At 42.4% G+C, this 13,442-nt stretch overlaps 1 protein-coding gene across 1 annotated transcript in view; it reads right to left on the reverse strand.

The window, feature by feature from the left end:
* Positions 1-13,442, reverse strand: part of LOC120999131 (IgGFc-binding protein-like) — a 72,665-nt gene that overhangs the window by 31,955 nt on the left and 27,268 nt on the right. Inside the window, exons 13-19 of the mRNA XM_040430003.1 lie at positions 12,446-12,717; positions 12,293-12,355; positions 8,215-8,742; positions 4,746-4,796; positions 4,010-4,251; positions 698-981; positions 331-608 (exon numbers count right to left, since the gene is read on the reverse strand). Coding sequence (XP_040285937.1) covers positions 331-608; positions 698-981; positions 4,010-4,251; positions 4,746-4,796; positions 8,215-8,742; positions 12,293-12,355; positions 12,446-12,717 — 1,718 coding nt within the window. The remainder of the gene's footprint in view (positions 1-330; positions 609-697; positions 982-4,009; positions 4,252-4,745; positions 4,797-8,214; positions 8,743-12,292; positions 12,356-12,445; positions 12,718-13,442) is intronic.

The raw sequence follows: 13,442 nt of genomic DNA on the forward strand, positions 1-13,442 counted from the left end.
CTCCATGGGTTTTTGGATTTTTTTCTGGAATTTCTTTAAAGCAATAAACTATTTCCTGAATGACCACCCACTATGTCAAGTTAGTGATTGCTCTAAGTGATTTCAAAATAACCATCTTCTAATGAAAATTTTCAGACTTGTAGATTATCAACAGAATTTCATTGATGTGAAATGATTGTTTCCAGTGAAGATTATGAATATTTTAACTTAGACGTATTGCAGTAGATTAAAAATTTCCCACACATTTGATGCGCCTATTCAAGGTAGTTCCAATAATAACTGATCTGCATATGTAGAATGTAAAAGTGATAAAAGATGGAATCTACTTACGACAGAAAGTGTCATTTCTCCAAGCTTCTATTGTAACACCATTAGACTGACAGGACTCAGCATAAGCTTGAAGGCTATCACACAATATTTCCTTATCCAGGTTGGTTTCACACAAATCATATACACAGTTATCAAAGTATACTAGAGGATTGATAACATTATGGCAATTTTTGAATGGACCCTCCTTATCAGTGATAATTCCACAGAAGCCATTGCTGACAATGTTGTTTTTATCGTCATCGGTACAATTAGATGGATGGTCAACTCCTGGAGTACATCTTTAAAAGAAACCAATGAATATATATTACTGGTCTGCTCAGTAAGAAAATGGAGTACCTTGTGTCATTATCAAAAGAAAATGGGGTACCTTGTGTCATTATCAACCTGCCAACTGTTTCCAAGGCTGTTTGAATTTGGTTCTAATACACCATCCGGATTTAGGAAATCATCTTTGGCATTGCCGTTGAAATTTCCACAAAGTCCACAGACTTTACCAGAGTAGTTTCCTGGGATGGATACTTGGACTTTATGGTTCCCATCAAACTTCACTATCAATCCAAAGCCTGTTGTTACCATAACATTGGTACCACTGATGAATACATCTACATCAGGTGGCAGCTGAATTGGCAGTGTCACTGTCTGTCCATTAACCTATAAAAATATAACTATTTTATGAATACATTTTATGGATACATTTTAATCTTTAGACTTTAAAAAAAAGTTCACTGATGCCCTACAATAACAGTCTGGTAATGCCTGTTATTACACCTGCTGGCAGGTTTTACACTGCTGTCAGTAGTTCCAGACAACTGTTCTGGCAGAAGACAACCTGCCAAAGCTCTCCATATCCGGCACTGGTAGAGGTTATTGGAGTGCCCGTCGGCCCCTTTGTACCCAGAAAGCTGAAACAACTTGCTGGAACTACAGCCGGCAGTGTGAAACAGGCCTAAAATGGTCATGATGAGACTTGTAGTTCTCTTTTCACTATTATGATGTTCTGCAGCAGCTGATGTGTACAGTATATTAGGCTTTGTACACATGTGCACTAGTGGCATTCACTGTTCTGCTCTGCCATAGTAGAACAACAATGTAAACCATGGTATTGCCAGATCTGGTGCATCCGCACATGGGGCCCCAATTCAGATTCTTGCTATAGGGCCCAATGATTTTTATGCACTGAAAGGACTCAGTGCTAATGTGGCCATCTGATATTATACACTGCTCAAAAAAATAAAGGGAACACTTAAACAACACAATGTAACTCCAAGTCAATCACACTTCTGTGAAATCAAACTGTCCACTTAGGAAGCAACACTGAGTGACAATCAATTTCACATGCTGTTGTGCAAATGGAATAGACAACAGGTTGAAATTATAGGCAATTAGCAAGACACACCCAATAAAGGAGTGGTTCTGCAGGTGGTGACCACAGACCACTTCTCAGTTCCTATGCTTCCTGGCTGATGTTTTGGTCACTTTTGAATGCTGGCGGTGCTTTCACTCTAGTGGTAGCATGAGACGGAGTCTACAACCCACACAAGTTGCTCAGGTAGTGCAGCTTATCCAGGATGGCACATCAATGCGAGCTGTGGCAAGAAGGTTTGTTGTGTCTGTCAGCGTAGTGTCCAGAGCATGGAGGCGCTACCAGGAGACAGGCCAGTACATCAGGAGACGTGGAGGAGGCCGTAGGAGGGCAACAACCCAGCAGCAGGACCGCTAACTTCGCCTTTGTGCAAGGAGGAACAGGAGGAGCACTGCCAGAGCCCTGCAAAATGACCTCCAGCAGGCCACAAATGTGCATGTGTCTGATCAAACGGTCAGAAACAGACCCATGAGGGTTATATGAGGGCCCAACGTCCACAGGTGGGGGTTGTGCTTACAGCCCAACACCGTGCAGGACGTTTGGCATTTGCCACAGACCACCAAGATTGGCAAATTCGCCACTGGCGCCCTGTGCTCTTCACAGATGAAAGCAGGTTCACAATGAGCATATGTGACAGACGTGACAGAGTCTTGAGACGCCAAGGAGAATGTTCTGCTGCCTGCAACATCCTCCAGCATGACCGGTTTGGCATTGGGTCAGTAATGGTGTGGGGTGGCATTTCTTTGGAGGGCCGCACAGCCCTCCATGTGCTCGCCAGAGGTAGCCTGACTGCCATTAGGTACCGAAATGAGATCCTCAGACCCCTTGTGAGACCATATGCTGGTGCTGTTGGCCCTGGGTTCCTCCTAATGCAAGACAATGCAGACCTCATGTGGCTGGAGTGTGTCAGCAGTTCCTGCAAGACGAAGGCATTGATGCTATGGACTGGCCTGCCCGTTCCCCAGACCTGAATCCAATTGAGCACATCTGGGACATCATGTCTTGCTCTATCCACAGACTGTCCAGGAGTTGGCAGATGCTTTAGTCCAGGTCTGGGAGGAGATCCCTCAGGAGACCATCCGCCACCTCATCAGGAGCATGCACAGGCGTTGTAGGGAGGTCATACAGGCACGTGGAGGCCACACACACTACTGAGTCTCATTTTGACTTGTTTTAAGGACATTACATCAAAGTTGGATCAGCCTGTAGTGTGTTTTTCTACTTTAATTTTGAGTGTGACTCCAAATCCAGACCTCCATGGGTTGAAAAATTTGATTTCCATTTTTTTATTTTTGTGTGATTTTGTTGTCAGCACATTCAACTATGTAAAGAACAAAGTATTTCAGAAGAATATTTAATTAATTCAGATCTAGGATGTGTTATTTTTGTGTTCCCTTTATTTTTTTGAGCAGTGTATATTACAGGCTCATATTGTCATACTACTGTGTTATATTATTATACTACTAGATTTTTGCAGTAAGGTAATGCATTGCCCATTGAGTTGTTTTCCATAATAGTGTGTTTGAATCACAAATGCACTTTTCCAATTTTCTGGCATGAATATAGATTGAAATTCCCTTAAATAACTATAGTATTTATAACTCAGTAGCTTTCAGTGCTTGACATTCCCTCTACAACTTCCTTGTGTGTTTTTTTTTTTATTGTACTCTGGTGGAGACATTTTCTCTTTGCATTGTACTTTGTCTTTTTTGGGCCTTGGAAACTGTATTACAACAGAATGTTAAATTCAGTGCTCTAGAAAGCTTTTAATGTCTTACTAAAGACAAATTTATTGGCTGCCATATGCCTTAGAGATGTCCAGTTTATAAAATGCACAAAGATTTACAATACACTGGGGTAGATTTATTAAAACTAGAGTAATGAGCTGTCAAAAATGAAAGGTGGAATCTAATTGGTTGCTGTGGGCAACTAAGCCAGTTTTCCTTTACACCAGTTTTGATAATTCTCCCCAATTGTCTTTTGAAAAGCCTGTTGCTTTCATTTTGACAGCTACAGTATTTAAGGAGATAAAACGGCATACAGGTTTTAATATCATAATTAAGAAAACCAATATTCTATCAAATCTGAGAATCTGTAAGTTGGTCTAGTCCTATGACTGCTTGAACCTATATTGCTTATACTGAACATAAAAATGTAACTGTTTTGATTTAGTATCAGTTGATACAGTCCTAAAAGAACACTTAGAATCTATAGTAATATTCCATTAAGTTCTACTAAGAAAAACTAGAGACACAATTACTTAAAACCAATTACTATATATATATATATATATATATATATTTGTTAGGAACTGACCTTGACTACTCTGTTTTTCTCGAGTGTAATCTTGTGTGCATAGACATATACATTTACATATTTCACATATGAGACTCTGGTGTTGCCTCCTCTGTTCTCATTTGCTGCTTCCACGTTGAAGTCTGTTAGGCTGCTTTCATCTTCACAGAGTTTAGATAGAGTGTAAGTACAAGTGCCCATAAAGTTGTGAACCTGATTATCAAAGGTGTAGTAGTGTGGATCTCCACTAACTTCACAAATACCTAATGAAAAAAAAATATTTTATATATAATTATGTAATTAGTATTAAGTCATTTGTTAATCTAAATACAGGTAATTCTAACAACAGACAAACATTTCATAGTTAAAATCAATGAAAGAAAAGTATTAAAATATAAAATGTTTTCATTATTATTGTACATAAAGGTAATGCTTGAAAAAAATGTGACTTATGGGAACAAACAGTAGACCTCCCTCAAATGTTGGGGGGTATGGGATTGTGCACTATACGTAATTGCAGAAGACTTCAAAGTAGGTTTTCAGGAAACATTACCTGTAGGCTAACGCAGGCTTGCATTTAAAAGCATGAAATACAATTATATAATACAATAAAATTATCAAACCTTTCAAATTATGTCTAAGGCTATTTAGCTCCACTGCACGCCCAATCCAAGCCTTTGAGTTACTGTATCTTAACAATAGTGGGACCTTTATACACTAAGATTATGGCATATGATAAATTACTCTGGAAACATACCAGAATCTGTTGGCACAAAAGGAGTTGCGATCGTTGTTGTTTGAGTAGAACCTGAAATGTACAACACGCATAATAAATTTTGGTTACATATATATAAAAAGGGGGCTTTCTTATTAAAATATACTTAAACATGGAGGACAGTTTTGGAGTAGACTTCAATAGCAAGTAATTCGTCCAATCCAATAATGACCTTATAATAATTTTGGCCAAAGCATTTAACTTCTGCAGTGCTTTTTTTCAAAGCCCATATTATTTTTACTTTTCTGTTCACTGAACTGTATGAGGCCTTGTTATTTGTAGGATCACTTATTTGGGGAAGGGGATACATCTGACTTTCTGATCACAAAAACTGCAATGCTGGCATCCTTTATGATTTATTTTATGGCATTTTTAGGCCTCATGCACACAACCGTTGTTTGAACTGAAATGGTTCGGGAACTGCATGGGGAGGATATCTGGATGCATCTTGGACTCCCAGGTCGCTGCTGGGAATGATGTTGTCCGAGTAGTACGCCACTTTTATAGACTGACAATAATACGAACAAAACCGAAGATAAAATCGATTTTAGAGGTAAAATTGTTAGGAAACATTCTTTCCTGTATATTTGCTTGTATATAAAGTGCAAGTGCTGCCAAAAATTACAAGGAAGAGGCGCTCCGATACAACCTATATATCACATAAAGGAGGGCCTCATTCACATTGTGGTACAATTGTTCAGATTGTGGGACTCCTACAATCATAAAGCCTATGCACTAAGTGAAAGGGCTGCCAAAAATTACAAAGAAACGGCACTTCTAAACACCTTTTATTACACATAAAGAAGGGCATCATTCACACCCTTGAAACATTATGATTGATGGCCTGCTGGTGACCCTCAAAAACATTAGGAGCAAGGGTCTGCTGGTGACCCTCAAAAACATTAGGAGCAAGGGCCTGCTGGTGAACCGTTAAAATATTAGGGGTGAGGGCCTGCTGCCAAGCTGACCATGTAAAAAATTTTGTGGGCGAGGGCCTGTTGTCGAGCTGACCATCTAAAAAAAATTGTGGGCGAGGACCTGCTGCCGATCTAAAAAATTTTGTGGGCGAGGGCCTGATGCCGAGCTGACCATCTAAGAAAATGTGTGGGTGAGGGCCTGCTGGTGACCCTCTAAAATATTATGGGTGAGGGCCCGCTGCTGAGCTGACCCTCTAAAACATTAGGAGCGACGGCAGCCAAATAGGCATGTTGACATGATGGAGGAGGACTAGAAAAGGGATATTGAACCATATACCCTTTTTAGTGGTGGATAGTGTTGAGCGCGAATATTCGAATAGCAAATTTTTATCGCGAATATCGCCACTTCGAGAATTCGCAAATATTGCTAAAATGTGAAGTTGCACATAGTGCGAAAAAATATTCTAATCACTGCCGATTAGCGCAATCGCGAATATATTGGAGCACTTCACTCTATCTGCATATAAAGCTATTGTAATGTTCTGCCGTGCCAACCATTTTCTCCAGTCTCATGAAACTCATGAAACTTCTAGCAGCTTGAAAATTTTTGCCAAAGTGACCCATACCTGTATTTATCATTACGAATTCGCATTACGTGATTTTTACATTGCAGATTTTTCGCATTCAATAAAATAATCTCGAATTCTTGAATTCGCAAATATATGACGAATATTCTACAAAATCACTAGTGGTGGAAGGAGTGCATGGGAGTACAGTGTATTCAATACACCATAAAAGCAACATTTAGAGTGCCTTTATGTTCAGCCACTTTCCTCAGCCACTTTGGTGGAGTGGAGAAGTCAGGGGCAATCCAGGTCTTGTTAATTTTTATAAGAGTCAACCGGTCAGCATTTTCAGTTGACAGGTGGATGCGCTTATCAGTCATTATGCCCCCAGCAGCACTAAATTCCCGCTCTGACAAAACTCTGGCGGCGGGGCAGGCCAGCACCTCAAAGACGTAGAGCGCCAGTTCGTGCCACGTGTCCAGCTTGGACACCCAATAGTTGTAAGGCACACAGGGATCACTGAGGACACGGATACGGTCTGCTACGTACTCCTTCACCAATTTCCGAAATGTTTCCCTCCTTTTGACACTAGCTGCACATCAGGTTGAGGGTGGTGGCGGGGTGTCATAAAACTGTCCCAGGCCTTGGAGAGTGTTGCCTTGCCTCTGTTGGAACTGCTGAGAGCTCCCCTCATCTCCCCTCCTTGGTTGGCCAAGGAACTACATACTCTGCAGCCAGCGTTGTCAGCTGGAAATTTTTGGAGCAATTTTTCCACAAGGACCTTCTGGTATTGCACTATTTTGCTCGTCCTCTCCACCACAGGAATGAGAGATGAGAAGTTCTCTTTGTAGCGGGGGTCGAGAAGGGTGAACAACCAGTAATCGTGTTGGCAAAAATGCTTACAACGCGAGGGGCACGGGAAAGGCAGCCTAACATAAAGTCAGCCATGTGTGCCAGAGTCCCAACAGACAAGACTTCACTGTCCTCATCAAGAGGATGACTCTCAATATACTCATCCTCCTCTTCTACCCATCCACGCTGAACAGATGGAATAAAACGTCCATGGGTACTACCCTCTGTAGCGGATAGTGTTGAGTGAGAATATTCGAATCGCAAATTTCTTCGAGAATTTGCAATTATTTAGAATATAGTGCTATATATTCGTATTTAGGAATAGTGTTGTTCGCGAATATTCTAATAGAGAATTTATCGCAAATTTATTGCAAATATTTGCACTTAGCAACATCCCTAGCAACCAATAGGAAAGTTGCCTACCCCTTAGTGTTGATCGCGAATTTTTATCGAGAATATATTACATTGCCAATTTTTGCAATCAAGTAAATAATGAATTTGCGAATTTATGGTGAATATTCGGCCAAAAATGTGCAAATCTGTGTTGATTCCTCAAAGTTGCGTAAAACCTCACAGAGGTCAGACATCAATGCCCACTCGTCGCTTGTGAGGAGCAGAAGTTGACTGCAAAGGCGACAACCATGTTGCAGCTGGTATTCCACTACTGCAATATGCTGCTCACAAAGCCTGGCCAACATGTGGAACGTCAAGTTCCAGCGCGTGCTCACGTCGCACAACAGTCAGTGAGCTGGCAATTGCAAGAGCTGCTGCAGCGTTGCCAGACTGGCAGAAGCTGTCGATGACTTGCGGAAATGGGCCGAACACCGTGATGTGCCGAGCATTGCGATACTCAAGCCGAACTAGTGTTCGGCCGAGCATGCTCGCCCAACACTAATAATGACCAAAATATTCAGGTGTGAAAATGTGTGAAACTGGGCAAAAGTGCATACTATTAAATATGTTTTGATATTTTGATTGTAAATTAATCATTTTGTAAAATTCTTCAATAACTTATTGTAAACTCCATAGCATCACAGAATCATCTACTGACTGCAGAAAACATTACTGTTCTTCAGTTCGCTCAGAGCACATCTTTCTCAAACTTATGAAACTTACTTTCAGGTGTTGTAGCAGTAGTAGTGGTGATTGTAGTAGTTGTAGTTGTTGGTGTCGTTGTTGTTACAGTTGTTGGAGTAGTTGTTACAATTGTTGGAGTCGGTGGTGGTGTAGTTGTTGGAGTCGTTATTGTTACAGTTGTTGGAGTTAATGGTGGTGTAGTTTTTGGAGTCGTTGTTGTTACAGTTGTTGGAGTAGTTACAATTGTTGGAGTTGGTGGTGGTGTAGTTTTTGGAGTAGTTGTTGTTACAGTTATTGGAGTAGTTGTTACAATTGTTGGAGTTGGTGGTGGTGTAGTTGTTGAAGTAGTTATTGTTACAGTTGTTGGAGTTGGTGGTGGTGTAGTTGTTGGAGTTGTTGCTGTTACAGTTGTTGGAGTTGTTGGTGGTGTAGTTGTTGGAGTCATTATTGTTACAGTTGTTGGAGTTGGTGGTGGTGTAGTTGTTTGAGTTGTTGCTGTTACAGTTGTTGGAGTTGGTGGTGGTGTATTTGTTGGAGTTGCTGATGGGGTTGTTACTGTAGTTGAGCCTAAAAAAAAAATAATTGCATTATTAAATCTGTGATGTTTTGAAAGTCCAGGTCACAAATACGGTAGTACAACGATATAGAGTACAATTCTTCATTAGGTACTTATTGGTAAAATAGAGCCTAATATTTCTTGATGTTTGAAGTACTAGATGGGCTGATTAAGAAAGTGCAGGATATTCAGCAACATTTTGCATTCTATTTTAGTAAGGCTACTTTCACACTGGCGTTTTGAATTACGTTTGTGAGATCTGTTTCAGGGATTTCACAAACGGTTCAAAACGGATCAGTTCAGCCCCAATGCATTCTGAATGGATATGGATCCGTTCAGAATGCATCAGTTTGGCTCCGTTCAGCCTCAATTCCGCTCTGGATGCAGACACCAAAACGCTGCTTGCAGCGTTTTGATGTCCGCCTGGCAATGAGGAGCCAAACGGATCCGTCCTGACTTACAATGTAAGTGAATGGGGACGGATCCGTTTTCACTGACTTGTGCAATTGACTTGTGCAATTGAAAACGGATCCGTCCCCCATTGACTTTCAATGTAAGTCAAGACGGATCCATTTTGACTTAGGCCTCCTGCACACGAACGTTGTGTGCACCCGTGGCCGTTGTGCCGTTTTCCGCTTTTTTTCACGGACCCATTGACTTTCAATGGGTCCGTGGAAAAATCGGAAAATGCACTGTTTTGCAGCCGCATCCGTGATCCGTGTTTCCTGGCCGTGAAAAAAATATGACCTGTCCTATTTTTTTCACGGCCAACGGTTCACGGACCCATTCAAGTCAATGGGTCCGTGAAAGAACACGGATGCACACAAGATTGGCATCCGTGTCCGGATGGTATATTTTAACTTGAAGCGTCCCCATCACCATAGGAACGCCTCTATGTTAGAATATACTGTCGGATATGAGTTAGATCGTGAAACCTCATTTCCGACAGTATATTCTAACACAGAAGCGTTCCCATGGTGATGGGGACGCTTCTAGTTAGAATACACTACAAACTGTGTACAAGACTGCCCCCTGCTGCCTGGCAGCACCCGATCTCTTACAGGGGGCCGTGATCAGCACAATTAACCCCTTCAGGTGCGGCACCTGAAGGGGTTAATTGTGCTGATCACGGCCCTCAGTAAGAGATCAGGGCTGCCAGGCAGCAGGGGGCAGACCCTTCCCCCCCCCTCCCCAGTTTAAATATCATTGGTGGCCAGTGCGGCCCCCCCCCTCCCTCTATTGTAATTATTCGTTGGTGGCACAGTGTGCGCCCCCCCCTCCCTCCCTCTATTGTAATAATTCGTTGGTGGCACAGTGTGCGCCCCCCATCGCCCCCCCCCCTCCCTCTATAGCATTAACAACATTGGTGGCCAGTGTGCGGCCTCCCATCTCCCCCCCCCCCCCCATCATTGGTGGCAGCGGAGTTCCGATCGGAGTCCCAGTTTAATCGCTGGGGCTCCGATCGGTAACCATGGCAACCAGGACGCTGGTTGCCATGGTTACTTAGCAATAGTACAATAGTAGAAGATTCATACTTACCGGGCCGGCTGCTGCGATGTTCGTGTCCGGCCGGGAGCTCCACCTACTGGTAAGTGTCATTGCTAAATGAACTGTCACTTACCAGTAGGAGGAGCTCCCGGCCGGAAGCAGAAATCGCAGCTCCCAGGTAAGTATGAATCACTACTGCTAGTAACCCGCTGCCACCAATGAGGGGGGGGGGGGGGGCTAGATGGGAGGCCGCACACTGTGCCACCAAGGAATTATTACAATAGAGGGAGGAAGGGGGGGGGGGCGGGGGGGCGCACACTGTGCCACCAAGGAATTATTACAATAGAGGGAGGAAGGGGGGGGGCTGCACTGGCCACCAATGATATTCAAACTGGGGAGGGGGGAGGGGGGGTCTGCCCCCTGCTGCCTGGCAGCCCTGATCTCTTACAGGGGGAGATGATAGCACAATTAACCCCTTCAGGTGCGGCACCTGAAGGGTTAATTGTGCTGATCACAGCCCCCTGTAAGAGATCGGATGCTGCTAGGCAGCAGGGGGCAGTCATGTACACAGTTTGTAGTATATTCTAACTAGAAGCGTCCCCATCACCATGGGAACGCCTCTGTGTTAGAATATACTGTCGGAAATGAGGTTTCACGATCTAACTCATATCCGACAGTATATTCTAACATAGAGGCGTTCCTATGGTGATGGGGACGCTTCAAGTTAAAATATACCATCGGATTGGAGAAAACTCCGATCCGATGGTATAAAAGGGACTCCAGACTTTACATTGAAAGTCAATGGGGACGGATCCGTTTGAAATGGCACCATATTGTGTCAACGTCAAACGGATCCGTCCCCATTGACTTGCATTGTAATTCAGGACGGATCCGTTTGGCTCAGCACGGCCAGGCGGACACCAAAACGACTTTTTTTTCATGTCCGTGGATCCTCCAAAAATCAAGGAAGACCCACGGACGAAAAAACGGTCACGGATCACGGAAAAACGGGACCCGTTTTTGCGGACCGCAAAAAAATACGTTTGTGTGCAGGAGGCCTTAGACTTTTTAGATAGGTTATTATATAAAATTATAGTACATAGTACAGGTCAAATTATACAGTTAGAAAAATAAGCTTCACATGAAGCCCAAAGGTTACACTATAATATCTTAGCACATTACGGTAAGTTAAATTGAAGAACCAGCTCTGCTACAGCAGTATTGAATTAATACTTGTCATTAGGAATTATAATGCATTCATTATCATAGAAAGGAGTAAATTGGTTAATGTTTAGAATTCATTAGTAAAGATAAGCAAATTTCTTGAAATTTGTTCTAAGGCTACTTTCACACTGGCGTTTCTGAGATCCGTTTCAAGGCTCTCACAAGCGGCCCAAAACGGATCAGTTTAGCCCCAATGCATTCTGAATGGATAAGGATCCGTTCAGAATGCATCAGTTTGGCTCCGTTCCGCCTCCATTCCGCTCGGGAGGCGGACGGTTTTGGTGTCCGCCTGGCGATGCGGAGCCAAACGGATCCGTCCTGGCTTACAATGTAAGTCAATAGGGATGGATCCGTTTTCACTGCCACAATATGGTGCAATTGTAAACAGATCTGTCCCCCATTGACTTTCAATGTAAGTCAGGACGGATCCGTTTGACTTACACTTAGATTTTTTTTTTACAGAGTAATGCAAACGGATCCGTTCTGAATGGATACCAGCGTTTGCATTATAGGTGCGGATCCATCTGTGCAGATACCAGACGGATCCGCACCTAAACGCAGGTGTTAAAGTAGCCTAAGTCCCATTTGCACAATTAACGTGTCAAATTAGATTTGGGTCTAAATAGGTTCAACCAGAATGAAAAGTGATTATATTACCCTGAAAAACCCTTATCAAGCTCTTTAATGTCAACACAGCATTTGTAATGACACATGTAGCAACATACTGCATATTACTACAGGTAAACATATGGTGGCGGATGGATTCAGAAAGTTTAGAATTGGTTTGTTCATCTCTACTCATTGGTATAATGAATCACTGTTCAGATTACATTGATATTCACTGTGTACCTGGTTGTGGGTGCGTAGATGAAGTGGTTGTTGCAGGGGGAGTTGTTGATGGTTTGTTTGGATCTGTGAGAAAAATCAATAAAGTTTAGCAAATGGAAATGTACGTAGGAAAAAAATATATATAAAAAAAAGAAAACCAAGAAGGATATTTACCACAAATAGTATTATTTATCCAGTCCCCTAAGGAAATGCCCAGTGATTCACAAGCTGCAGCATAAGACTGTAGGACACTGCATATCAGATCGTCATTTCCTCCTGTCACACACTGGTCAAACACGCAGCTCTCATAGTACTGGTGGGGGCGGATAAAGGCATGGCAGGGTTTGAATGGTCCATTATTTTGCCTAATAATCCAGCACTTCTGTTCGGCCTCTTGTTGGATATTAGGAGGACATATTGGTGGAGGTGGAGGAGTGGAATCACATCTAAGCAGCAAAATGCAAAGGACTATTAATCACATAGCAACTACTTGCAGAGACTAATAAAAATGATAAGTGAAGTCATGTATCATGATTCATAGACCATGTGTGCTTTATGATGTGTGTATGGCTTGTTTGGGAGACTAAATGACCACTGCATTCTGGTGAGCATCTAACACAGCTTTTTATTATGTTTTAATCCTAATTGTGCATCCTCTAGTGCAGGGATTAGCAACCTCTGGCACTCCAGCTATTATGAAACTACAACTCCCAGAATCCTCCTTTCACTTCTATGGGAATTATAAGAATAGCTGAGTAAGTGTGCATGCTGGGAGTTGTAGTTTCCCAGCAGCTGGGGTGCCAAAGGTTGCTGATACCTGCTCTAGTGTATAAGTAAAATGTTCAAACAAGTTAAATAAGTATTCCAGTTACAGAAAGTGGATAGGGAATAACTATTAGATTGGTGGGGGTCCTACTGATAGGAACTCTATTGATCACAAGAATGGCAGCCTCAGTGAAATGGATGGAGCTGTTGGTTCCCTTGATTGTGAGGGTTACACACTGATCTATTAGCTATCCCCTATCCTATTCATAGGGGATAACTTTCTCTAACCAGAATACTCAATTTAGGTTCAACTACTTTTGTGGACTTTAATTTGTCTTTAGACTGGTGGTTGTATCACAGCAGAAAAGATATCGAATGAACACAGTAATTGAGTGGAAATAACTAC

The sequence above is a fragment of the Bufo bufo genome, chromosome 4, assembly GCF_905171765.1.
Source record: "Bufo bufo chromosome 4, aBufBuf1.1, whole genome shotgun sequence".
NCBI classification, from domain to species: domain Eukaryota; kingdom Metazoa; phylum Chordata; class Amphibia; order Anura; family Bufonidae; genus Bufo; species Bufo bufo.